The following is a 27,766-nucleotide window of genomic DNA, read 5'->3' on the forward strand; positions in this document are numbered from 1 at the left end:
TAAGGTAGTCTTGATTTACTGAGGTTCTTCAAAACCCAAGGTCAACATTTCAGAAGTTGACTATTTTTCCAGCTCCAGTGTGTATGGGTTATACTCCTCTTCAAGCTTCCGCTTCCAGATTTTAACTAGGGGGAAAAAAATGTATGAAGGTTAGCGTTACATTTTTTTTCAGACTAACAAATGCAAGGACAGCTATGGGAATGCAATGCTTTGCTTGCACCAGAGCCTTGAGAAAACTGCATTTGGAAATGCTTTCATACACACTTTAAACCTTCGAATTGCTTTATCAGGCACTGAGATCCCCAAAGGCTTGATAATTCAAGGACTCAAGGATTAGCCTCCTTACGCAGGAAACAAGATAATCTAGGCAGCGGAACTGGGCCAAGTTTAAAGAAGGGGAAGGACAGAGGCTCCATGCGATAAGAGCTTTGCTTAATTTGTTGTCAGCTGTCAGTTATCTATTTTGTATTGCTTTTAGTTACATTCTAGAATAAGCTAGAGAGCTCTGTCAGACAAACTTTTATAATGCCCAGTCGAATCTATCGTTTGAAGCAAAGTTTATCAGCTGAAATTAGAAAAGAGCATGCAGCTAAGAATGGAAGCCGTAGAGGGCAGCAAAGCGAGATGAACAGACCCATATGTTCCATGACACAAGAGAAAGGAACAGCTCGCTTTCACTCTCTCTCCGAGACACAGACAAGCAACAGTCAGACTGGCAGGCCTCCATCTGAAAACAATCACACGGTAGCTCAGTGGCTCAGTGCTCTGAGCCCCAGAACTCCGGAAAGATCAGTGAAGGATTTATCCTGTTGTAGAGGAAGTGCGATGCTCTCACAAAGTGATGTTTGGCACCCGCAAAATAAACATGGTGGTTGCCATCGCATCAATATTTCCCGTGATTGGTCAAATGCAGCAAAACGATAAAATAAAAATATTTCGACCCGTATGAAGAAAAAGGGAAGAGACTGTAAACCCGAAGAATCACTGACAGCAGGTGCAAAGAAATCACATTCTCAGCTGGAGGTAGCTTGGAACTGAGGTAGATTTCTGCAGGGGGATCCTACAATGTTGATTGAGTTTGGTACCCAAAGATGATGGATGGGCAAGAAGGTTGGCAGGCCTGAGAGTGTTTACTATAATGCCAGCCTTCAATACAACAACTGAGGTGGACAAAGCAACACTTGTTTTGCTTGTCAGGTTTGGTTTCCCCAGACAGGCCAACACCATTTTTCTATTTCCCTCTCACACACACTCCTTTGTGTACGGGTATCATAGAGCTCCCTGCACACTGTGCTGGTCACCCACCCCAAGAGGCCTTGCTACAGCAATTTCATAGCCAGAAGAGAGTCACTCATATTTATGTGGCCAAAGTCACTGAACTCGGCAGCACAAAAGGCAACACACATGGATGTGAGATTGTTCCTTTCTTTTGAAGCGAGCAAAGTTAGCACCAGCATATCTGACAAATCAAGAAAGACCAGAAATTAAAGAGTTGTGTCAGACCATTCATGTTCCAAAACCAGGGGTCAGCAATCTAAGGCCGAGGGGCCGGATGTGGCCCAATCGCCTTCTCTCTTCGGCCCGCAGATGGTCTGGGAATCAGCGTGTTTTTACATGAGTAGAATGTGTCCTTTTATTGAAAATGCATCTCTGGGTTATTTGTGGGGAATAGGAATTCGTTCATTCCCCCCCCCCAAAAAAAAATATACCTTCTTTCCCCGAAAGTAAGACATCCCCCGAAAATAGGACCTACTTCCAGTTTTCCCTCTCGCTGTAATATAAAGCATCCCCCGAAAAGAAGACCTTCCCGATAATAAGGCCTCCACCAAATATAAGGCCCCTGAAGTTACTGTAAGGCTTCTGACTCCTCTGGACCGTAGCAGCGGATGCCGCCGCACTGCTCATTGACTGGCCGCAGCGCAGCCGGAGCTGTTCAGGCAGTGCGAGGTCTGTTCAGGCAGTGCCTGCTGCTCGCTCTGCCCTGACAGAGTCTGGCTGACTCACAATTAGACAATAAATGTGTACCGTATTCTTCTTCATGGAAAAATAAGACATCCCCTGAAAATAAGACCTAGCGCATCTCTGGGAGCAAAAATTAATATAAGGCACTGTCTTATTTTCGGGGAAACAGGGTAGTCCGGCTCACCACATGGTCTGAGGGACGGTGGACCGGCCTATGGCTGAAAAAGGTTGCTGACCCCTGCTCCAAACAGTAAAGATGGCCGATTAACACCAGAGAGAAGACTGCCCACATTAAATCACGCGCGCACACAACTCACTGTAATTTGGGACATCCTCGTCAGACTCTGGAAGGGGCACTTCACCAGCATCTAGTGGACTGGGCTCTCTGCAAAGGGTTTTCAAGTTTGCAGAGTCACTTTCCTTCTCTTCTTCAGCTGACTCTTTCTGCAATGCCGCAATCATTTCCTTATAGGCCAGCCTCGCTTCCATTGTCAGCTCCACCATTTTGTGAAAATAGTCCTAGGGTATAAAGGCAGCGAGAAACTAAGATCGGATTTTGGGTTAGCGCTTCGCCAAGCTTTCAGCATTTTCTCCACAAACCCAAGAAGATAACGTGCTCCACAATTTTATTTCACACGAATGTTTAAAGAGGAAAAGATCAAAGATTCCAAAATTGTTGTTCAGTGGTCCCAGCAGCAGAATGTTGTTGAGGATTTATTTGTCAATTTCCCCCTAAGCTCTATTTGTTCAGGTAACTGCGCTCAAACTTGCGGAGGGTGATGGGAAGGGCACTAGCATGAAAGTAAATAGAACACCTCAACAAGGCTAAGGTGATTTAAGGACACTGTGCTCCCAGACAATTAAGGGTGGTTAATATTTTTAAACATTTCAGCATTAGCTGCCAAAGACTTTAAAAGCTTCTGCAGTGGTACCTTGGTTCTCAAACGCCTTGGTACTCAAACAACTTGGAACCCAAACACTGCAAACCCGGAAGTAAGTGTTCCAGTTTGCGAACATTTTTCGGAAGCCGAACGTGCTCCGTTTTGAGTGCCACACTTCTGTTTTGAGTGTTACGCTGTCTGTTTTTGCTATTTATTTTGCATTTTTGTTTTTGTGGCTCTTTTTGTTTTGTTTTTGTGACTGTGTGTTCAGCTACTGATTGATTGTGTGACTGCAGTACACTGTTGATTGCTTTCATTTTATGGATCAATGGTCTCGATAGATAATAAAATTCATGTTAAATTGCTGTTTTAGGGGTTGTTTTTAAAAGTCTGGAACAGATTAATCTGTTTTGCATTACTTTCTATGGGAAAGCGTGCCTTGGTTTTGGAATGGACTTCCAGAATGGATTAAGTTTGAGAACCAAGGTACCACTGCATTGAAACTGAAATGCATAATGCAGAACAGGGCACAACGGCAGCTTTTGCACAACTCACCTGAGCGCCATCGTAACTGAAAATCCCCACCACGCTGACTGGCACGGCTTTGTTCACGCAACGCCCGAGAGCTTTGCGATTGAGAGCAAACACAAATGGGATGTTCTGTTCACAAGCGGAGTCAATGATGAGGTGCAGAGTCTCATCCAACCCACCTGGGGTAAAACAAATAAGAGGATTAAAAGCATCAGAACTGGTCCATTTCATTAGCATTGCTGGCAAAAGGGCTTCATTCACCCAGATACATCTTAAGAGAAAACCAGCATTGCTTGTTCTTCAGCTACACCCCTCCACCGGAAATCTGATCTGCATTTGCTTCAGTTCGTGATACTTTTAATAGAAAGGCTCACCCTTTGACTGGATTCTTTCACAGTTGGGGGAAATGATGACACATTTCAACTTCTTCAGCTTCAAGTGTTTCAGCACTTCTCTGAGCCCCATAACAAGCCGGCGCTTCGTCTTGGCCTTGACTGGGTCTTTCTGATAAAGGCGGTCTTGGAAGCGCACCAACTCTTTCAAGAGATCTGTTACGCAGCTGTCAACCTCTTTGCTGAGAACTTGGGTGCAGTAACTAAAGAAAGAACCAATTGTTTCAGAACCAAGTGTCTGCTTCTCCCCACGTTCCTTTCTTTCTCATCCACTCTATCCAAAGACACACACACACAAAATTAGCAAACTATATCCAGAAGTAATTAGCATGTTTGTGTCAGTACGCCTTTCAACCGATGTCAGCGACTGGGCTCAATAACTGGTTCTGCCCCAACTGGGCTAGGCGACTGGAGCACTTTCAGAGACCTTCCAATCCTGGAAGGCAGGTCTCAGTGCACTGGACCCACAACTGTGCATTGTGAGTACCAGACTCATGCAGAGTATAAATAACGCGGAAGCTAGCTGTGAAGCATAACTCCATTTATTTCTAATAGCTACTACAAACTAAAGAACTACTGGCTTGCATGAATGTTACAGCTCCCACTCAGCCATCTAGTCACTACATAGAGAAGTCTCTCTCCACACACAGAGTCAGACAGTCAGTCAGGAGTGGAAGAGTAGAAGAGCAGTTTCTGCTCCCTCCTTTCTCAAAACATCAGATCAGGAGATTCTGTCAAAGGGAGGCGTTAAAATATCAACAGTTTGATATTAGGTTGAGAAATCCATGTGTGACTAAGGGTCAAAAACCTTCATGTAAACACATTAGGACATGGGTCAGCAAACTAAGGCCCGGGGCCCAGATTAGGCCCAACTGCCTTCTGGATCTGGCCCGCAGACGGTCCTGGAATTGCCGTGTGGATCACCAGTGCGTGTGTTCTTTCCCTCTCCCTTAGTCTACCTCACACGGTGGCACCTCCTCCCTCCCTCCTCCTGGCTTCTCCCTGCCCTGCCTAGAGGAGGAAGGGGGCTGGGCTCTGTTGGTGCCAGCAGCAGCTGCGCTCAAGCTGCCGCCATTTTAAGCAGCCCCTCTCCGGAGCCCTTTCGCACGCCGCTCATCGTCCCTCCACCACAGCCAGCCCCTGCTGCTCACAAGACACAGGTAAGTAGCCACCAGGGATCATGGTGCTCTTGCATAATTCTTTTCCCCAAAATATAGTCCGGCCCCCCACAAGGTCTGAGGGACAGTGGACCGGCCCCCTGCTGGAAAAGTTTGCCGGCCCCTGCATTAGAATATCACATTCAAACTGAGAGGCACCCCACTAAGCTCAACAACAAAAATGCATGGACAGGATTGGCATGACCAACACCGGAATACTTACTCTCTAAACCTTCGGCTGTGGATTTTGGGAAGGTTGGAATTCTGCTGTGTTGGGACAGGGGAATTATTCGTGGATCCACTCAACGCTGTACATTCCAGTGACACGTCTGAACTATCTTGGGCTGCAATTGCAGGGTCTGTAGGGGCTTCATCTGCGCTTTCTGAATACAAAGGAAAGTCAAATACAAAAGGGATTATTTTTGTTGAAGAGGAACTTCAGATCACTATTAGAAACCTTAGGAGCTTGTTTCAGTTTCAGCCCAGGGTCAAGATGAAAATGGCATGAAATAAATGTGCTTAAAAAAAAGAAAAAGAAGCCCTGAACATATATGAAGGGATAACTGCAAAAAAGACAGACAAGGCCCTGGCCTAGGACAGTTTGGCTGTTTTTACAGATATCCATTCACAGTTTAAGCAACTTTTAGATTTAGGGGGAAAGAACAGCTAGACCACAAAAGAGCATGACATGCCTTCCATATTTATGATTTGCAGTTTAAAGTAGGCAGAATGTCAGTTTTAGCAGTAAAAAATTCTAATAACTACACAAATTATTCAATACTACTAGAGAGCTACTCCAATGATAAATAGGGTCGCATGCACTGTTTTGACCACAGGGCTTAAAAATGCATATTAAAAACATACAAGCAAATCATCACACAATGTAGAGCAATACATGAAATAACGGGATTGAAGCCAATTGCGCAGAGAACTCTCTTGACAGCTATTTCTGCCAATGGCAGGCAAAATCTCCCATAGGATGTTGCAGCAAATAAACTGGACAAGGCAAAACAAAGGAAGAGGTGTCAGGCTGTGACTTGGCAGACCTTTCCATTTCAAACTTCCACTTCTTCTGAAAAGGCATTTGTTCAGGAGGAAATTCAATCCCAGTCCCAAAGAAGAATACTCAGTTAATCTTTTGGAGGTTTAAGGAATAAAAAGGGTAGAGAACAATCCCAGGTTTGGTCTTGGTTACAGTTTGTAGTTAGTGGGAAAGCTTTGCCATGAATCTGAGGTTCAGACAACATGCTAAGCCAAACCTAGGCTCAGTACAGCAGTAAAAAGGACAGGAGAAGAGAACAGTGGGTGTATTCTCCTCTCCAGGAGTTCACGTAGTCTCACTAAATCATCGTTTGAATTACCATGTATTGCAACCAGCTCATTTTCACCTTTATTTTACATTACTGTGGCAGCTGCATCTCAGAAAACACTATTGCAACAGCTATCCGGCAATATGGGGTGTTGAATTTTTCAGCTTTCAAATTCCAAAAATGAGGGATGCTAAAAGGTTGTAACATGACTTGGGAATTCAAAAGATGTTTTGGTAAAATTAATATAATGTACCTTTGCTAAATTATATACACATGAGAAACGTTAACGGCTACATCAGAGGCCAAGAAGTAAGTTGGCAGCTGATGTCCAAGAAGTAATCAAAGCAATACTTGATTAAACTAGTTGATTAAATTTATTATTAAAGGATGTCATTACTTTCTAATATCGTTTTATGATTGGAAGATAATGTTGTAGGCTTAGTAGGGTATGTTTTATGTGGAGAAACTATTTTTTTTATAGCATTACCTGACATTTTCATAAGATAAAATTCTTTGGTTTTCTGAGAGCAGTTTATGCACTTTTTAATCACAGATTTACCAAACTAAATGTTGCCCTATCACAAAAATAATCACAGATTTGAATTCCTCATACCCAAAAACCAATTTTTAAGAACCCTTGCTGAAGAAATTTGCAAAAGCAGCATTTCCCTGCTTAGATATCCCCTGGTCAGAAATGAAAACGAGCAGCACCCCTGATTCAAGAGGTACCTGGTTTGGTGTCCTCAGAAAATGTCTGATTCTCAGTCATCTCAGAAGTTGCACCCTGCTGGACAGCATCACTCTCATTTGGTATCGCCGTCAGTTCCAAAAGGTGCTGCTGTTTCCGCTGCTCTCTCTCTTTCAAAATAATCTGAAAAGGAAACACTTCATTGCAATATAGTTTCCAGACAAAGTTCTTTATTTCTGAAACACTTTTTTGGCACGTATGTATGTGCTTTACAGCCTTTAATGTTTACGTTTCCACGGGAGGTGGGAGAAGGCTTGCTTTAATTTTAAAAGTGTGGCAATTTTGAGTTATCATTCAATTCGCTTACCTGCGGCAATTGCTTTACGCCACTGATAAAACCAGGCAAGTTGCTAACTGCATCTCCACTTATAGCCATTTAGGGAGAGACCTCTTTCAAAAATTAAATTGATGGGAACACTCTTAAAATATTCTCCTTTTTAAATTTTGTTCTAGTTCATATAAGCAATACATGACGGTTCTACTGGCAGACTGAAAGGTGGGTCACATGAGAGTGCTAGTGTAGAAAACATTAATATAATCACTGCAAGCTATCCTTTCAAATCACCTTTGGGCTGTTCTAGTCTTATAAGGAATGGATTAACCCCAAATTAGATCTGCTCACTTCCCTCCCACCTCTGGGATTAGATAAGATTACATAGTTTAATTAGTCCCTTCCCACAGCAACAATCTGAAAGAACTTCACACTTTTCCCCATTATTATTTTTTATAAAAAAGACAAAGTTACAGCCAGGCACAAACCAAAGTAAGAAATACCGGTCTGGCTAAATTCTAAAAGGCAACAGCTACACTAAACATTGATAAAGGATTATTGCTTGTTGTACCTTTTTGAGCGATGTTGGCTTCTTCGCTTTAGGGACTTCTCTCTGCTTTCCCTTCTTGACCAAGGGCGCACTTGAGTCCAACGGGTTATGTGGAGTCTTCCCTTGGTTTAATTGCTGACTTTTTGTTACCGTCACAGGTTCCTTGGAATGCAGTGGTACTGCGCTACCAACTAAAACAAAAGCAAACCTGCTATCAGGTGACAATGGCCAAGTCTGAAATCCATACTTGACCGGAAGCAAGCACAATCAGTATCAATTGGGACTCTACTGAACAAATATGTTTAGGATTGGAGCGTAACTCGGTTTTAGCACTCAGCTCAGCACACAAGCAATACAGACACCCAGGTATACATATAAAGAATGCATTCCTTTCCTGATTCAGCACATTACAAAGTGTGCTTAGCTTCGTCAGTGTGGCTTTCAATTTCAGCAGGTCTGTACTGTGAATGCTGCATTTGTGTAAAATACAGTGGTACCTCGGGTTACATATGCTTCAGGTTACATACGCTTCAGGTTACAGACTCCGCTAACCCAGAAATCGTGCTTCAGGTTAAGAACTTTGCTTCAGGATGAGAACAGAAATTGTGCTCTGGTGGCGCAGCAGGAGGCCCCATTAGCTAAAGTGGTGCTTCAGGTTAAGAACAGTTTCAGGTTAAGTACGGACCTCCGGAACGAATTAAGTACTTAACCCAAGATACCACTGTACCTCAATACTTAAATCTACTATAATCTTTAAATAAAACAAGCAGTTCTTATTTATCTATCTGAAAAATACAGTAAAGGTAAAGGGACCCCTGCCCAATAGGTCCAGTCACGGACTCTGGGGTTGTGGCACTCATCTCGCTTTATTGGCCGAGGGAGCTAGCGTACAGCTTCCAGGTCATGGCCAGCATGACTAAGCTGCTTCTGGTGAACCACAGCAGCGTACGGAAACAGAAAATACAGTACAATATGGCAAATACTCGGGAAAGGTCAGTGGCAGATCATCTATTTTGCATGCAAAAGGTCCCAAATAGGGCAGCAAAGTTCTGCTGAAACTCTGGAGAATCGCTGTCAGTGTCAGCTAGCTAGAGCAATGGTCTGAGTCAGTATAACACAGCTTTTGATGTTACTGAAAGTATTCAGTAGTAAACAGTCTGGTTTAGAATTCTTTCTGGACAAATGCTACTAAATTCTCTACGAATTTCTTTCACCCAAGGGTTGCTCTCCTTCCAGAATGTGCTTAAGCCCAACCCTTGATATCACTTATTGCAAGCAAAGCAGTTTTGTAGTTGCATTGCATGGACGTAACACTTAGAGGAATCATTAAACATTAGCACTTTATCTCAGTGGAGACATCTGCTGCATTTATTCTTTCCCAAAGTGCACTTCAGGTCTGTGAACAAATTCTGACATGATTTATTGTGGACAACTTGCATGGTACATTAGAAGTGGTTACACAAACCCTTTGCTGATTTAACAGCTGTTTTATCCTCCACATGGATGCATGCCATCTTTTGACAATTTCTATACTGATAGCAATCTAATTCTGTGAATAGTGAAAAATCCATAACACTTTAAGCACTATTTCCCCACCACTTTTGGAAAGCAACGGTAAAGAATTTCCATCAGCATAACTTTATGTGCTATTATACAGACTGTGATTAGCAATGGGAGCTTCTGCAGTATACAGTGGTACCTCAGGTTACATACGCTTCAGGTTACATACGCTTCAGGTTACAGACTCTGCTAACCCAGAAATAGTGCTTCAGGTTAAGAACTTTGCTTCAGGATGAGAACAGAAATCGTGCTCTGGCGGTGCGGCGGCAGCAGGAGGTCCCATTAGCTAAAATGGTGCTTCAGGTTAAGAACAGTTTCAGGTTAAGAACGGACCTCTGGAACAAATTAAGTACTTAACCTGAGGTACCACTGTACTTTGTATTGTAGTTCGACTTTCTTAGATGCCGGATGAGTAGAACCTTCCTTCAAAAGATAGGCTATTACTTTGAAATGTGGACTTGGACTCCAGACTAAGGCTTTCAAAGTATAGCATGTAAAATCTGACAGTTACCTATTTATAGCCAATCATTTTGATAAGACTCTCTCCCAGCTATTGAATTACAAAAAAAAAAACCCTGCAGAAACTGACTATCCTTAATTTTCATAAATAAAAACCACCACCTGAGAAAAAGTAGAAGAGAAATAGTTACACTTCCACTAATCTCTCCTAGACATCAGTGTGTTCAGGAAATTGCAGTTCATATTTTTTATTTTACTTCACAAAGCTGGCTTCTCTTTCATTCTGCCGGAACTTTTCCACTGTAGTGAATTCTTGCAACGTTTAGCCTACCTCAGGAGATAGCCATTAAAAAAAGAAAGAAAAAAAGTACTCTGAAAAAGCATCATACGATGAAAGCACTCTCAAAACTTCTACCTGAAAGCACCACAGGCTTGGACGGTTTTGATTTTTCCGAATATTGTTTTTGTTCCAAAGCAGCCAGCATCCCTCCCAAATCAAGTTGCACAGGATCCTGACTCTTCTTTCCACTGCTCTTGGGCGTTTGCTGCAGGAGAAGAAAGGGAAACACGTTTCTTCCCCCTTGGTCTTGCACTTTATCTAGTGAGTAAAATTTATGTGCACATGATTCATTCATAAATATTACTTTTGTTTTGAAGCAAGCCAACGTTAACGTGGAAAGAACAATTTTACCTGCATTTTCCTTTTTTCTGTTGGAGTAGGCGGCACTTGCTTGTGAGCTTTTCTTGCCAATGACGTGTCTGAATTGGGAGCTACCAATTCATTTTGAGGAGAACCAACGAGAGACTCAAACCCAAATTCCCTTGTTCTTCCCTTTGAAGTACAGAAATACAAGACAAATGTGTACATAAAATATTAAGAAATAAAGGGAAATCAGTACGCTAGGTTGTAAGAAAGTATATTAAATGTAAGGTAATAATTATAAGTACATTCAAAATCACAAATGTCAACTATATCGGGAAATGATGAGAAGCCTATATATTTATTTTACTTCAGTTTGTTGTTGTTTTATTTTATTTTATGGACCATTATATGATTTTAGCTTAGCTGATATATAAGTGGAATTAGAAGGTCAAATTAACATTCTAAGTTAAACTAATTTAAGAATATATATATATAGTATGTATGTGTATGTCGGCAGTTAAATCTGTAATGACATTAATGAATTTCAATAAAGAATTTTTTTCATCAAAAAAAATACAAAAACAAGACAAATGCTATGAACGAACAAAGAGATGTGCGCAAGCTACACTCAGATAAATATCTCAAGGGGGAGATTTTTGGAGTTTCTTTGCTGCACAGACCCGCCACTTCAACAGTAGCCAGGTTCTACAGCAGAAAACACTACACTACAGCAGTAAGGACTTCACATTTCAAATCTCAGTGTGCTCTAGAATAGCTGCAGCATCACACACAAAATTTAAAGAGGTTGCAACATTAAAATGTGGGAACTTGTTTTGCCACCCTCACGTTCCGCGCCCCCTTGCGAGTCACACTAGGCTTTTTTGCCACGCCATAATCTAAAATTTGATAGAGTGGCTGAGTTCTGAAATGGCTGAAGAGTAAGGATTCCCAATAAGGGAAAACAAACGGGGAAGGCTGACTAGAAGACCAAGGTAACTGAAGGTGCCTTACTTCAATGTGCTCCTTGGTAAGTGGCGTTGAACAAAACTGCTTTTGAGCGGGCCTATATTTTTTGTCAGTAGCAGCTGCTAGGTTTGGAAATTCTTCAACGTCCTGAGGAAATGGAAATAAAGTGTTAACTTAGGCAACATTACACCATGCTATATACACACAATTTAGATTAAAAGTGGCCTTCTGCACTTCAGCACCCGGCATGGCTGTCAACTTTTCCCTTTTCTTGCGAGGAATCCTATTCGGAATAAGGGAATTTCCCTTTTAAAAAGAGAAACGTTGACAGCTATGGCACCCGGGACTATTTGATGTGCTAGCATTGTGTGTATCCTTCATATTTTAGATCAGTGATGGCGAACCTTTTAGACACCCAGTGCCCAAACTGCAACCCAAAACCCACTTATTTATCGCAAAGTGCCAACACGGCAATTTAACCTGAATACTGAGGTTTTAGTTTAGAAAAAACAACTCGCACATTAACATCTTTTGTCTTAAAAAACAAAACAATAACAGAGCTTTCAGTGATACAAACAATTTTGTTACTGAAGGCTAAAAGTTTGCATTTGGCGTGCTTTTGAACAATTAATGTGATTTTTGCTATTGTACCCATGCCGATAATTTGTCTAACCTTGCTGAACTCAAGGCGGCTCACTCCCGAGTAGGAACAACAGACTGGCGGGAGGCCCTGGTGCATCTAAAGTCAACGCCTGCTCAGCCCCTCGCTTGCCAGGGTCACCACGGCTCTAAATGCACCCGAGAGCAGAGCAGGAAGGCGGGTCGGGCACAACTGACATTGATGGCAGGGAGGCAGAACCAGCCCAGAGGCAGCTGTTAGGTTTAGTTGCGGTGGCAGATGGGCTTGGTTGGTGACTTGATTAGCGGTGCCGCAGGCTTTGGACGGAGTGGCAGTTTCCCGGCGCGGCCCCAAGGGTGAAAATGGTGCCCTACCAGCACTGGGACCATGCTGGAAGCGGTCAGGGCCCAGCTATGGCCCTGCTGGGGCAACGGTGCATGTGCCCACAGAGAGGGCTCTGAGTGCCCCTTCTGGCATGCGTGCCATAGGTTCGCCACCACTGTTCTAGATTTTTTTTTTTTTAAAGAAATCAAACATTTTATATCGATATGCTTCTCCCTTCTCATCAATAAAGGGGGGGGTGGAGAAGTTGCTGGAAAACCACATACGACCCCTGAATTATTTGCGACGTGTAAAAAGAACCTGCCACATTTGGGAGCTGGTGTAGTATACAGTGGTGCCTCGGGTTACATACGCTTCAGGTTACAGACTCCGCTAACCCAGAAATAGTACCTCGGGTTAAGAACTTTGCTTCAGGATGAGAACAGAAATCGCGCGCCGGTGACTTGGCAGCAGCGGGAGGCCCCATTAGCTAAAGTAGTGCTTCAGGTTAAGAACAGTTTCGGGTTAAGAACGGACCTCCAGAACGAATTAAGTACTTAACCCGAGGTACCACTGTAGTAAGGTCCATGGGCACAACCGGCCCACAGGGGTCGTTTAACCGGCCCCCAAGCCGCGCCCGAACCAAGCTGCCTGCTCAGCAAGTCCCCGCACGCTGCGCTAAACTGAGGCCGCGCTGTGCGGGGACTCGCTTCTGCAATGCCGGAAATTGCATCTGAGCATGCTCAGGTGCCGGAAATCGCGGCCGTGTACCCATAGAGGGATCTCCGCTGAAGTGAACAGGCCCAGACGGGGTAAACCTTGCCGACCCCTGTAATAGTGCAATCCTAATCGTGTCTACTCAGAAGTAAGTCCCTGTCATGCCAGTGGGGCTTAGTTCCGTTTAGTGGAGTTAGGATTGCAGCCGATATCCCCAGGCTCTAAGAATAAGGAAATCCCAAACTCTGAACCTCTCCTTTGCCATGCAGTTACTAGGTAGAGCACCTTTACACTATCAGTAATATGAATATATGAATGCTATCTTACCATACAGGGTTATGGTAAGGAGTGCAATATGATAATTTATGTGAAATGCTTTTAATGTTACAAAGCAGAATATATATGCTGAGTACTCTTAATTACAATTACATTATTAACAACGAGCATGACCCAGCCAATGCTAAGCACTTTCAAGTCCCATTCTGTCAACTGAACAATTAAAAATGTGTACTTCCCTATCCCACTGGAAGTGAAAATGTGATAAACTCTGGCTGGGGCTTCTGATCAGTGCTAACACAAATCATTTCAGCTGTAGGATACTACGTGAAATGCTTCTACAGCTTGCTAAGCTAACTGACTTGTGCAAAAATGCCACAGAGGAAGTTACTATTTCTGAAAAAAACACACCATAAAATCTGAATTCACACATTCAAATTGTAAAAACAAATCCTTGTGTGGACAAATTTACTTGTTTATCTGTCTGTGATGGGGATTGTACTGATCCAAAGAAGTTAAAATATGCTTAAGGTATATCATTCAAGACTATCAGACTTGTGAGAGGCCTTGTATCATGACACTCAGATTACAATTATGAATGCCTGTAATTTATACAAGGTTATCACTACCGTGGTACCTCGGGTTAAGTACTTAATTCATTCCGGAGGTCCGTACTTAACCTGAAACTGTTCTTAACCTGAAGCACCACTTTAGCTAATGGGGCCTCCTGCTGCTGCCGTGCCGCCGGAGCACAATTTCTGTTCTCATCTGGAAGCAAAGTTCTTAACCCGAGGTACTATTTCTGGGTTAGCGGAGTCTGTAACCTGAAGCGTCTGTAACCTGAAGCGCATGTAACCCGAGGTACCACTGTATACACAGCACTGCAGACAGAAAGATGACGAAAGATCCCTGCCCTGTGAAGCTTACAATCTAACAGCAGAGGAGACAGGAAAAGAGCAACTTTCAACTCTTAAGTCAGATCTACTAGTGTAGGGGTGGTGCTTTCCTGATGTTGTTGGAGCCAACTCTCCCCAGGCCCACCCATCATGGCCAATGGTAGGTAAGGGTTGGTGGGACATCAGAGAAGCCTTGGGGTCACATCACTAATCCTGACTTGCAACACAGGTTTTTTAAAAAATGTGATCTGGAGGTGCATTATGCATTTAGAGAACTGGGCCAAAACAAACAAGATGAATTTTAACAGGGAGAAATGTAAAGTATTGCACTTGGGCAAAAAAAATGAGAGGCACAAATACAAGATGGGTGACACCTGGCTTGAGAGCAGTACATGTGAAAAGGATCTAGGAGTCTTGGTTGACCACAAACTTGACATGAGCCAACAGTGTGACGCGGCAGCTAAAAAAGCCAATGCAATTCTGGGCTGCATCAATAGGAGTATAGCATCTAGATCAAGGGAAGTAATAGTGCCACTGTATTCTGCTCTGGTCAGACCTCACCTGGAGTACTGTGTCCAGTTCTGGGCGCCACAGTTCAAGAAGGACACTGACAAACTGGAACGTGTCCAGAGGAGGGCAACCAAAATGGTCAAAGGCCTGGAAACGATGCCTTATGAGGAACGGCTAAGGGAGCTGGGCATGTTTAGCCTGGAGAAGAGGAGGCTAAGGGGTGATATGATAGCCATGTTCAAATATATAAAAGGATGTCACATAGAGGAGGGAGAAAGGTTGTTTTCTGCTGCTCCAGAGAAGCGGACACGGAGCAATGGATCCAAACTACAAGAAAGAAGATTCCACCTAAACATTAGGAAGAACTTCCTGACAGTAAGAGCTGTTCAACAGTGGAATTTGCTGCCAAGGAGTGTGGTGGAGTCTCCTTCTTTGGAGGTCTTTAAACAGAGGCTTGACAGCCATATGTCAGGAGTGCTCTGATGGTGTTCCTGCTTGGCAGGGGGTTGGACTCGATGGCCCTTGTGGTCTCTTCCAACTCTATGATTCTATGATTATGCCACATGGATTGTTAAATGCAGTACAGCCAAGGTGGACTTGTTAGACTTTATGATAATCTTTCAAAATGATTCACTGTCCTATTTGATAGATAAAAAGAGACACTGTGGCTGAGCACCAAGCATAGGTACTCCTTAATATCTGCAACTTCAAGTTGATACACAGTTTGCTTAATGGCACATACACAAAGCTTTTGATGCAACCAGAAAACCAACTTCGGTACCTCAATTCTTGGAGGTTCTTGAACTAAAGTGATTTGGCTCTGAACTTTCTCTTTCTTTTTCTTCTTCTTCTTTTTCTTCTTCTTATCTGCCATTTCTTCAGCTTCATGGTCATTAGCATTCTCTCTTGTTTCTGACTGTTGCAAAATGAGTAAAACAAGACAGGATTTTGAAAAGTTACACTCAAGCTCGCATAGCAATGAAAGCTAAAATTAAGACACTAAACTGACAGAATACAAACTCTATCTTTTTCTCATAAGCCTCTGATCTGGAATTATAGGAAATGAAAACACTCCCTAATATTTCTATCTGTCCACAAAATCTTTGTTCTGTTCCCTAAGGTCTGTTTTGTTACTGTTTCAGACTGTTCAAATCTCCACTCAGCCATGAAGCTCACTGGGTGAACTTGGCCCAGTCGCTGCCTCTTGGCCTAAACTACACCACATGGTTGTTGTGGGGATTAAATGAAAAAGGAGAGATCCATGTGCACCATCTTGACCTCCTTGGAGGAAAAGAAATGGGATATACAACCAACCAACCAACCAATCAATCAATCAAAAGTACCTCCAGAGGGCCAGGAGACTTTCTGGAGAGGGGAGTAATAAACTTTAGTGCAGATAGCCAAAGGCTTTTCCAAATCTCATATCCATCCATACCACAAACTAACATATAAAGTATAGTGAACACTGAAATTGTAAATAAAAATATGTCACACATATATATTTACATGCCATATTTACTGCACACGAAAACTCAACTCAGTTAACATTGTTAAGAGTAATAGAAAAGCTGAAGAGAAATCAACTAAAAGAACAGAAAACTGCCACGTGATTTGAGAAGCAAGAGATTATTAACAACAGGAGTCAGAGCAGGTTCAGTGAAGCGACAAGAATGGAATCCAGATTAAAAATTATCTAAACAGAAAGCAAATTAAGGCATCAAATAACATGTTCAAGAACATTCAAAAGGAAACAAAACACACAAAAATAAGACAAGCAGAAAAAGAGTCAAAAGAAGCTTGTTTTCCACCCCAAAGTGGGAGAAACATTATAGTAAGAAGGGTAAATGCAAGAGGAATGTGAAAAGTTTAAAATAGAAGCTAAAAAGGAAGAACAGTTGGAGCAAGAGATTTTAACTAAAAGGCTGGAAGACAATCTAGAACAGAAGAAGAGCACAGAGCAAGATCATGAACTGAGATACAAAGTAGAAGTCCTTTGGAAATGATCAGGAAAGTGGCTAGGCACAGTGCAATGGGAAAAAGAGAAACGCAGGTACATATATAAGAAACTTTAGCCTCTAAGAAGTGACTGACTCAAGAGAAAGAGTGAAGTCCAATGGACATGAAGGGTGCTACAGCGAATTAAGGGTTTAAAAGAGAAAGGGAGAATTGATGTTTGTTCTTTCTGTCCCATAAGACCATTTTCTCTCAATATATTATTTTTTCAAATATATCCATTAGGGAGTTGAGTCTGGGACTCTGGTTAGCTGCTATTCCTAAAGACAGTAACAGAACAGTGGTTTGGAAAAACCATCATCCTACCTTACGATCTTTGGGAACATCATCTTTTCCTTTACTGCCAGAATTATTACCGGCAGGAACTGTAGCTGGAGTTGAAACAACTCTCTTGGGAGCTTGCGACAGCACCGTGGCCCAAGACACAGCAGGCCAAGGGGACACCTGAGAAACTGATGTTAGACAGAACAAACTATTCACTGAATGAGACAAAGACAAATCTTTAGTGGGGCTGTGCCAAATGTTCACAGGGTTTTTTTCCATTACAAAAGGTGCAATTTTGAGAGATATACAATAAACAGCAACATTCTATATTGATCTTTCAAATGTAGCTATTTGAATGATAAAATATTGGCCCTTTTGCTTTGATGTATTATGTGTTGAAATCTAAAAAAAAAATTACTTCGGGCAAGATTTGTACGACACGCTTCAAACAAATGTTTAAACAATTACTTCAAAACAGCCCAGACACTCTCTAACCTCCAAAGGATTTTCTTCAGCCAGAATAACAGGGTTGTTGCCAACTAAGTCCTACTCATAGTAGACCCACTGAAATTCATGGGTTTGACCGACACCCATGGTGGATCTTCTTAGAACTTAGCTGGATACATGCCAATACCTTTTCTCTACCCTTTCAAAGCATGCTTAGGCTGAAGTTTGGACTTTAGACCTTAAGTGAACAGAATGCTATATCAACAGTAAAGAAATATTTATTACTACAGAAAGCCCTTACCTCCAGGATCAGATGAAGAACTTAACGGTCTTGCTGGGAAATGCTTTTTCAGAGTTGTTTCTCCCTAAAGTGAATATTGCAGTCTTTAGCACAAAAGCAAGGCAGCAATCTGCTCTGTCTCTTTATCTAATCCATGCAGCAGTCAAAAGATCAAAACTTGTATTCAACTTCCTGGAACTGAGCTCACAATTGAATTCTTTACCTTGGCTCCTAAACTTACAAGTATCAATAAAAGATATAAAAAGTTCTTCCAGTGGAGGTGCAAAAACCTTTGTTTTCTTCAAGTAATTTACCAAAGATGAAACTCATCTTTAAAATTGTGACATAGTTCATCTTCAGAAAAGAAATTCAAATAAAATATGGGGGGGGTGGGAGTGGAGAGAATTGGAACTACCTTATTTGTTTATTGGTTATTATATTTCACCAAGTCAATAAAAATTGCCTTGAAGGAAAGACGTAGCCTGGCTTTATCCATATGTTGCTGAACTTTTGTTTTACAAGGGGCTGAGTCCCATGGCCATCATCTTGCACTTATACACACTAGAATTCATGCTTGATCAATAGGTTCTGGGCTTCCCAAACAACATGTACTCGGCAAGGATGATTTTTAACATTTGCTAAGTGCCTCCTGGCAGAGGGAATATAAACCACACTGGATTCATGCACAAGATGTACTGATCTCACCATGAGGGAACTACAGAAATTACTGCAGGGAGAAATAGCACCATGAGTCACCACTTGCAGGAATTATTCTAGAAACAGGTACAAAATCTAAAGATTAAAAAAAAGAAAGAAAATGAAGTACCTTTATGCCCTAGGAGGTCTAACCTTGCCTACCTCTCTCGGTAGCCCAAAATGATTTCTTGTTCTATTGTTCCTTCCTTGGGTATAAAAGTCACCAAAACAATAATATTCTTGATGACCTTTCGGAAGATTATCTGTTAATGCTACAGGGGAGAAATGATCTTCAGAATGATATAGGATTGCCTTTTTAAGAAAAGGAGAACAAGGACTTACAAAACTAATAGGACAAATAGCCTTTAGGAAAATCTGACTGACTGGTGAAGAATTCAGTTCTAAAGCTAGTCTAACATGTAACAGGATGTGATAATACTGAAAAGAAAATGTGTCTGTTTACTCTTGCATATTTCCCACAATTTTTAACCATGCATACATTGTTCAGGCAAGTAGCTTCATATTAACACATTATCATTCAGCATCTAAGCCTATGAAATAGCTAACCTCTTTGGTTATCAGAGCTGAAACGGCTGGTTTTCCTGGAGGTTTCGGAGGCAGCTTATCTCCTTCAGCCGAGCCCAATGGCCCCCATGCACATTTTTTTATATCCAACAGATCACTACTTCCCAAGCCTTGCAATTTTGGAAAATCTGAGAGGGTAATTTCAAATGCAGGTTCCGGAAGACACTCAGCAGCTGGAATTTGCTTGAACTTCCCATTTGCTGCTTTAATGGGCCTGTCTAATAATAATAATAATAAAGAGTTTATATGCAAAGTAACGCATTTCTCCACGATATGTAAGTAGTTTGTTGCTTTTAGTAATCATTACACATCACACAATGCTTTTTAGCAAAAAAAAATATTTATTTACTATCTCATTCATACAGCTAACATTTATGCACAAGCATAAAATAATGAAGTTAACATCTTAACCACATAAGTGCTGATCAATAAAAACAAACTGGGTAAAAATGATACACCCAGCGGGGGGGGGGGGAGAGCTACAAAACTAGCAAAAGTCTTGCACTTTAATCCAGTACAAGTTTCAGAAATATGCCACTTTCGGTCTGAATTTGGCCTCCCGAGAGAGGCAAGTTCTAGGCTCTGTGGTTTAACCCACAGCGCCACCCGCATCCCAAAACCTCAGTATTCAGGTTAAATTGCCATGTTGGCACTTTGCGATAAATAAGTGGGTTTTGGGTTGCAGTTTGGGCACTCGGTCTCTAAAAGGTTCGCCATCACTGCTCTAAATCATACACTGGCTTTTTCTACAATTGCAGAACTTCTACTCACACCAATGTGCAAAATACTGCAATTGTTATCGTAGTACCTGATTTAATAGGATTTCTTCCATGCAGAGCTGTGTAAGGTGAACTCTCTGTGGATCCATCAGATCTCTTACTCTCCCATTTGGATTCATGGTCTTTCGATCGCCTCTGTACAAAATAATAACACCACCTTTCAATCTTTTTTAAAAGGGGCTTAATTTTTCATGTCTATATCTATATTCCAAACAAAATAAAAAAAATCCTTCCAGTTAGCACGCACAAAGCTCATACCAATAACAAACTTAGTTGGTCTCTAAGGTGCTACTGGAAGGATTTTTTTAAAAAAAATTTAAATGACATACCAACACCGCTACCTACCTCTAACTAGATCTATATTCCAAATTATATCAGAGCAGAATTTCAGTACACAAACACTAAAAAATAGTACATAATGGTATCTGTTGCTCAAGAGCAAATGCAAAAGGAATATTTTTTTATCTGTACAATTTGTTTTTTGCACTTTTCAAAGTCCAGATACAAATAATGTTAAAGTTGTCACTAGAGATGCATTAAACATCCAAGGAAGCATTGCTGGACCTTCTCTTAGCTATTATCCAATATTGAATTTCCTGATAAATTCAGGGTTTCAGCTAACTTTGTCTAGTTCCTCTAGGCATGTGGTCCTAGCTTACGTATATCTTTCAGAAACCCCTAAAAAAGCCATTCCCAATCCATCTGTTGGTCCACTTTCCAGTGCAGTTTTCTCCAAAACGCACACTAGGAACGTTGGCTGATTATGACAGCCAATTCTTGCTTCAGCTGCTGAGCATTTTATAAAGCTCATGTTTCTCACAAACTGTTGAGTAGCAGAGGGAAAACTCAGGCCTGCTACTTCAACAGGGCTCTGTTTCTGCGGCAGGGTATTTGCTAGACTAATGCAAGGTGGGCAGGCTGCTCCCTGCCTTGGATAAGGTTTCATTTGTGCCCAAGCAGACTGTTCCACTAGAATCTGCAGAGCTGCTCATGTTGCACACAAACCTGAGCTAGGAATGTTTCACTGAATTTTAACAGCTAACAATTTGTTTCAGCTCTATAATATTAGCCGGTATATCTATCCTGTAGAGACCGCGGCCGCTGTTTGGTAGAGTCAACCCACTCACTCCCCATACAAAGAGAATCAGAAGCTAGTTATGATCAGTGCAGTCACTGAAGGTCCCGCACAGATCCCTAGTAGCCACAGCCACTGGCAGGGACCAATGAAAGCTGAAAGACCCAATGTGTGGGGGTGGGGAAATGCTGGGGGGGGGTACTCCACCTCTTTGAAAATGGAGCGCTAAAGAAGCCTGCTTGAGGCCTGGGGTGATTATTGAAGCCTGGGGTGATTTCACAGACAGGATTTGGGTATCCTGTCCCTTCAATACAAGCTGTAGCAAGACAGAAAGGTGTTATCTACTAGGCTGTCTTTACTTACCTGGCAAAAAGCTGCAGCCTCTTTTCGGATATGAGGAGTCTGTTTGGCAGAGTCTCTGTCCTGTTTCGAAGAGCTGTAAAGCTTAGGGCTGTTGTTCGGACACTGAAAGTTGGTAACTGCATATACATTTGGTGCAGCATTAACTGAATAAGGAGAACTGGTATACTCCCCAAGCGAACCACATCCCATAAGGCTCTGAGATCGATATTGAGAATGAGAGGTGGCAGTATCCCAGGGCGCATCTTGAGTATGTGTCTGTTGTCTAAATTAAATAAACATATTATTATGTTTTTAGTGGGACACATGACAAACATGACAAGGTTTGCAAGGAAAAATATAATGAAAACGAATGCTTAGGCTATAACAGAATTTATCATATGATTACAAAACAAATTCTATTTAAGCCATAAGCATAATAACCCATTTATTTTACTAACACAGGAACCCCAAATCTGCCTTGGAGGGGGTGAAAATCTCCCTCTGCTCAGCTCTGACAGCTTCCCCACCACCCCTGGAGGTAGGGAAAGGAAGTCCTGCCATCAAGGAACTTCAGGCAATCACCCGAGAGCTGGGTAGAAGCTGGCAGCGATCAGCAGAAACCCACAAAATGAGGGTGGGGAGGGTGAGGAGAGTGGTTCCGGGGGCCAGCCCTGCTGCCCATCACATTATGGCAATAGGCGTGCTCCAGGTTTCTTCACTGTGCCAGCCTGGGAGCTGGTACAGGGAAGTGGCAATATTTTCTTTCCCACTTTCTGCGCTGACTGGTGCTACTCCAGTCACAGCCAACCAGGCGTTTGGATTGCAGCCCAAGCAACCCTTTGAGAAACAGTAAACATAAAATGGTAGTGTTCAAAATATGTGGTGTAAGGCTGATCTGTTAAAATCAGAGGGACACGCATCAAATTTAGGGTATGGAATGTCTTCCCTAAGCTGCAAGCAATAATATAATGAAAAGGTGTACATTATATTCAAAAGGTGATATCCTATTGCTGATCTTAGTGATGTTGTGCCAGTAAAAAAGTAAAGGGACCCCTGACCGTTAGGTCCGGTCGTGACCGACTCTGGGGTTGCAGCGCTCATCTCGCTTTACTGGCCAAGGGAGCTGGCATACAGCTTCCGGGTCATGTGGCCAGCATGACTAAGCCGCTTCTGGCGAACCAGAGCAGCGCGCGGAAACGCCGTTTACCTTCCCGCCGGAGCGGTACCTATTTATCTACTTGCACGGCGTGCTTTCGAACTGCTAGGTTGGCAGGAGCCAACTAATTACAGAAGAGCTAGAAAGAATTTTTTTTGCAGATTCTCCTTCTCCCAAGAAGTCTCCAGTGCCCTTCAAAAATATGTCCTGGGGTGGGTCGGGGAACTGTTCCCGTTTCACAATAATTAACTTTTAAAAGAGCATGTTTTTGCCTATGGTGATTAAATGGTAGACTATATTTTTTTAATGGAATTTTTTTTTTAGAAATCCCCAAGAAGTTCCATTGCTTCCAATGAAAGTCAATTAGCGCCCCCACCATCCCAGGTACTTGAAGCTATATCTTAATCACACACAATTTAGAGCACCATATTGCAAAAGAGCACACTGCATTCTGAGCCTTTAGAGCTTGCTTTAGGTAAATGTCATAGAAAAGCATGGTAGCCATATAACTACTGTAGAACTTATGATACACCTCCCAGGTATGCAAGCCTTAGGGGCTGGGACTTCTATCACACAGACAAATAACCCCATTTATAAGGTAACATGATTCTACACCCCACCAAAGAACATGGTATTATTACTACCCAATACACTGTGTTTTGGGGTCTGTTCTTGGGGAAAGTACTGCAATTGATTTAATTTGTTCAAATAAGTCAACCCCCTACACATCCTTAGTAGCCATTCGACCAGGCTTCCTCAACCTCAGCCCTCCAGATGTTTTTGGACTACAACTCCCATGATCCCTAGCTAGAAGGACCAGTGGTCAGGGATGATGGGAATTGTAGTCTCAAAACATCTGGAGGGCCGAGGTTGAGGAAGCCTGCATTAGACATAAAATTATTCTTTCTTACAGGAGAAAAAAAACTGAGCAATTGCTGCTCAGTTATAGTTATTTAAATATATGATTGCTAATATGCGGATTTTAGATTACTGAAAAATGTTGCCAGAACAAACCCCCAATATGTATACCCAAAACAAAAAGGACAGTTTAAAACTGTGCAGGTACCACCTTCCCACAAAGCAGCAAAGAGAGATGGCTTTGAGAGCAAAATACCAGTTACAGTAATTCCACATGTAATAAAACAAATGTTTAGGGATCAAAAGCCCAAAGTCACCATCATCTTTGAAATGTGTCCCGTGAGAGGTGGGTTCAATGTTGTGGCCTAAAACATTGAATGAGCTTACCCAATTAATGACCAAAATGCACTTAACTTGCCAAACAGCTAAGGCATCTAAATTAAAGACTTAGGTATGTTAACAGTCCCCCAAGAAATGAGACATAGAAGGGTACATACTTATCCACTGGTGGCTCTTGAACATATGGGTAGCATGTACCATAGTATGTAGGAAAGACACATGCTTCTGAGGGTTCTGACCATGCCACTGTTACTGCCGCATATTTGGGGACAAACGGTTTGACCTCTGCTGATAACTTGATGCCCTGAGAAACAAAATGGGTTTTGGCTACATGCACTTGGAGATTAACCAAAATAAGTGAAAAGCCCCATCTATGTGAACCAAACTGTCACACAAGAAGGAAAAGCTGGTGCCTCGTTCTTCTGCTCAACCAAAACGAGTAGGAAAAAATTAAATCTGTAAAAGAACACTGAAAAACGCACCAAGAATTTTAGTGCTTAAGCAAACTGCTGCTTCAAGAACAGAAGTTTCATTTTACTTTTTAATGTAAAAACTCTGAGAGTATCTGGCTGCAGCACATGCAACATCTCAACTTTGCATTTATAAGAGGGGTGGAAACTAATCTCCATTGATGACAGCAGCAGAAAATACACTATAGGCAGGCAATACAGATGCAATGCTGGTTTAGCTATTAAGAATGATTAGGAGACTAGAAGCAGGCTTCAGGCTCATGTGCACCCTCCTGGCCCCAACTTCTCCCCTCTCATGCAAGAATTTCTCTCTTAGACACACACATGCCTTTACCCAGGTTCAGCTTCTTGGTGTGAAATAATGCTAAAGTTGGGAAAAGGGAAGCACAGAGAAGTATGAAAAAGAAGAAGAAGCACCTGCTTCCCACTCCCAACACCATCACCCTAATTAATGACCAACTAGCATCACATCTGCACTGGCCCTACAAGAATCTAAGAGAAAACAAAGCATTCAGCTGACAGTCAAAAGTCTGTTGACTGAACACCCTCTGGTGGTTGTACTTGCATTTGAAACAGATGGACAACTGGACACTAAGGGTAGTATTAAATGGTAGACCTACTCAAGTGTGGGCCCACTGAAGCCAATGGCCATTACTAACTTGGGCTCTTGAATTTCAATGGGTCTACTTTGAGTAGGACTTAGTTGAAAACAAGCCTAAAGGTTTCGTCCATAATATGAATAGTTGTGTTCTGCAGCTCATTAAAAAGATGGTTGACCAGAATTTTGGCAAACATACCCTAATATAATAGGAGAGAAATAGAAACTGTGTACATATTGTTGCACAAATGCCGAGTTTACTGGACACCTTATTATATTTGCCTGACCTATTTGTATTATTACATCAGGAACGAGTGTTCAGATTCTACAGCCAAAAAATATGTTAGAATCACAGATTTTAAAAGCTTTGTAAAGCAGCACCTGCCCACCACACAAAATATATATACCACCCATATATAGGGTGAACTTGTGGCTTCCCAATGTTGCTAGACTCCAACTGGCATCATCCCCAAACACTGGGCATAGTGGTTGGGGCTGCTGGATTCTAAAGTCCGACAACCTCTGGCAGCCACAGGTTTCCCACTATTACCATTAGGGTAATGCTATGGTTTTAATTGTACATAGTTTAGGTTTATATAATGGCTAAAATATGGAAAGCTACTTCATACAGAGTCAAGATTATTGGTCCATCCAGCTCAATATTGTCTACACACTGCCAGGATGCAGCTGCTTCAGGCAAAAATAGTTCCGAGCCTTACCTGGAAATAACAGCTATTGAATCAGGGATTTTCTGCATGCAATATAAGTGTTCTACTACTCGCCTTCCTTACTACGGACAGAGATATGGAATGGCCCCAACCCAACTGTTCCTCAGCAAAGTGAAACTAAATTAGTCAAGATTAAGCTTTCACGATTGATTTCAAAGCAAAACTGCAAATTGCTCATTTTTTTGTTTCTATCGTATCATTTAAATAGGTAAAAACAGGACACTTCTACTCCAGTCTGAGTGAAAAACTTTGATTAACTGCATTCAGAAAAGGAAAATATTTGAAGCTATTCTGCAAAGCACACATGGACAAGAGCTGGAGTGTATGTACAACCTATCAAATTCCATGTGAAAAACAAGATTTTACTACTTCTCTCCATGGGAACATTCATCTCTAGCAAAGCAAAAATAATGTGTAATCCTTGAAGCTACTAGGCATAATCTGACACAAAATTCGTAACAAAATCCTAGTTATCAAAATGGGTAATTGCTTCTAAAAACTTAGGCCATGCTACAATAAAGCAGTAAGCATTTGGACAAAATTACACATTACATGCAAACAAATAATAGTAACCAACTATTTTTGCTTAGTTTGCAAAGCCTAGGGTGGTGTAGAGGAGTGAAAAGAGCAGCTGTGGGAGGTGCTTCTCTTGCTACCATTTTTCTGCTCCACAGCATTTATCCTCTTTCGATGTCTGTAAACTATATCTGCACTGAAAGGAAAGCACTAGCACCCCAAACTGTCATACCTCTGGAATTTTATTTCTGGGAAAGAGGCCATTTCTGAAGGAAGCAAAAGCTGCTTCCCAAACCAGAGCCTTATGACCGACAAAGTCTTGACCAAGTTGGTTTGGTTCAAATCTATTTGGCCAAACAGTAATGTTGGGTTTCTGTAACTGTATCAAGAAAGGTGATGTTTTTGTATATGTATTTTATGTGCACAAAGTGCTACAATAGTTTATATTGTGTTCTTCAGAAGAAGGTTGGTATAGAAATAAAATAAAAATAAAATAAAATAATAATAATAAGTTGATGACCAGGACACACGACGCAGCCAGTATTCTTAAAACAAGCTGCTGCCATTCCCCTCCCCTGTTAGAGGTCTTGCCTGCAAAGACAACAACAGTTCAGGAGGTGAAACTTGCATTTTGTGTGTTTGGCAAAAAAAATTCAACAGGTGCTCATTTCCCTATTGCACAACCACTAAAAACAAAGCAGTGGTGCCCTGAAAAGAGAATGGTGGTGGCAAGCAGAAGAGAGACAAGGCTAAAACCCCCGGGGGGGGGGCAGTCCTTTTTTAAAAATCTGACAAATATACTCAACATTGCACTTCTTCTACGCCAAAAAAAAAGAGAGGAAAAAGTTTGCAGTGCCTTCTCCCGATGACAACAGCAGAAGACATGCTATATCAAATATATTATTATTATTTCCTGAGCACCACTTGGGAAGGGAGGCTTGTTTTGGACGCTCTAGTGTTGCTGTCCCTCATTTTCCTTTCTGCAGAGAGAAACAGACTTCTTTCGGGGTGATGGGGATTTTTTTTTTTTAAAAGGGCATCTCCTCCCCCCTTTTTTTGTTTGTTTGTTCAGGCCTCCTGCCAGGACCTGAGCCATAGCCACACACGTTAAGCGAGAGCAGGTTCAGCGGAGCCACCAGAACGGAGAGCGCCTTTGCCTTTCCCCTTCCAGGACCTCTCCGGCCGCCGTTTACATAACAACAAGCCGCGGCGCGCGGGGAGGCTGGAGGGACCCGCTCTTTCGCCTTCCGTTCTCCACAGACCCGGCCTCGCCGCCGCCGCTTCCCCGCCTTACCTCGCTGCCCGCTTCCCTCTCTGAAGACATGGCGCGGGTGGGGGGGCGACAAAAGGTCAACGCCCCACCAACGGCGGCTTCCACCCTGCCCTTCTACCACCGGCCCGGCGGCGCGCACAAAAGACGCGACGGGTGCGCGACGCGAGGGTTAAACCCGAGAGGCCGCGGCCAATCAGCAGCCACGCCCCGGCTCGCGTGTTCCGTCGCCATGACACCAGGGGCAAAAGGGAAAGGCCGGCGTAGCTCGACCGAAAGCGTCGTGCCTGTTTAGCGTCTCCAAATGCGGATGATAGGCTGCTGTCTTCGTAATAATGCAGCCAGTTTTTCCACGCTGCTTGGCATGGTTTTATTGTTTATAAACGAATAACGGAGAGCAAGGAAGGGAAGTGCTTTCAGCACATGGTATAATCTGGGTTGTATCAATACACCTTATCAATATTATCGACCCATTACCTTGATTCCTCCAATGAAGAAAATAGTTGGAAAAACAAAACAGCTGCAGTAGGAAACCCGTGCATCATAACTTACCAGATTCAACTAGGAAGTGGGTTTCATGT

General features: G+C 42.3%; 1 protein-coding gene across 2 annotated transcripts; it reads right to left on the reverse strand.

Moving 5' to 3' along the window:
* SECISBP2 (SECIS binding protein 2) lies at nt 1-27,336 on the reverse strand. Of its 2 annotated transcripts, XM_053407769.1 has the most exons (18): nt 27,210-27,336; nt 23,762-23,907; nt 21,272-21,533; nt 19,863-19,968; nt 19,037-19,272; nt 17,795-17,858; nt 17,089-17,234; nt 15,551-15,685; nt 11,476-11,577; nt 10,513-10,653; nt 10,237-10,366; nt 7,824-7,993; nt 6,963-7,104; nt 5,147-5,306; nt 3,749-3,969; nt 3,399-3,553; nt 2,280-2,481; nt 1-125 (listed from the first exon to the last, which is right to left on the reverse strand). In XM_053407769.1, exons 1-18 carry the CDS (start codon nt 27,237-27,239, stop codon nt 61-63), a joined length of 2,613 nt encoding a protein of 870 aa, XP_053263744.1. In that variant the 5' UTR covers nt 27,240-27,336; the 3' UTR covers nt 1-60. The 2 variants fall into 2 exon arrangements, with proteins under 2 accessions (XP_053263744.1, XP_053263745.1); XM_053407770.1 differs by lacking the exon at nt 23,762-23,907 and having other exon boundaries at nt 27,210-27,334.
* Between the last annotated feature and the right edge of the window lie 430 nt (nt 27,337-27,766).

The sequence above is a fragment of the Podarcis raffonei genome, chromosome 11 (genome assembly GCF_027172205.1).
Source record: "Podarcis raffonei isolate rPodRaf1 chromosome 11, rPodRaf1.pri, whole genome shotgun sequence".
Lineage (NCBI taxonomy): Eukaryota > Metazoa > Chordata > Lepidosauria > Squamata > Lacertidae > Podarcis > Podarcis raffonei.

Coding starts and splice junctions, on each gene's coding strand:
- SECISBP2 (XM_053407769.1), bottom strand. CDS start 27,239: ATGTCTTCAGAGAGGGAAGCGGGCAGCGAG. Junction 23,908..27,209: donor AGAGGGAAGCGGGCAGCGAG/GTAAGGCGGGGA, acceptor TTTGTTTCTCAG/GGCATCAAGTTATCAGCAGA. Junction 15,686..17,088: donor ATGTTCCCAAAGATCGTAAG/GTAGGATGATGG, acceptor ATTTTGCAACAG/TCAGAAACAAGAGAGAATGC.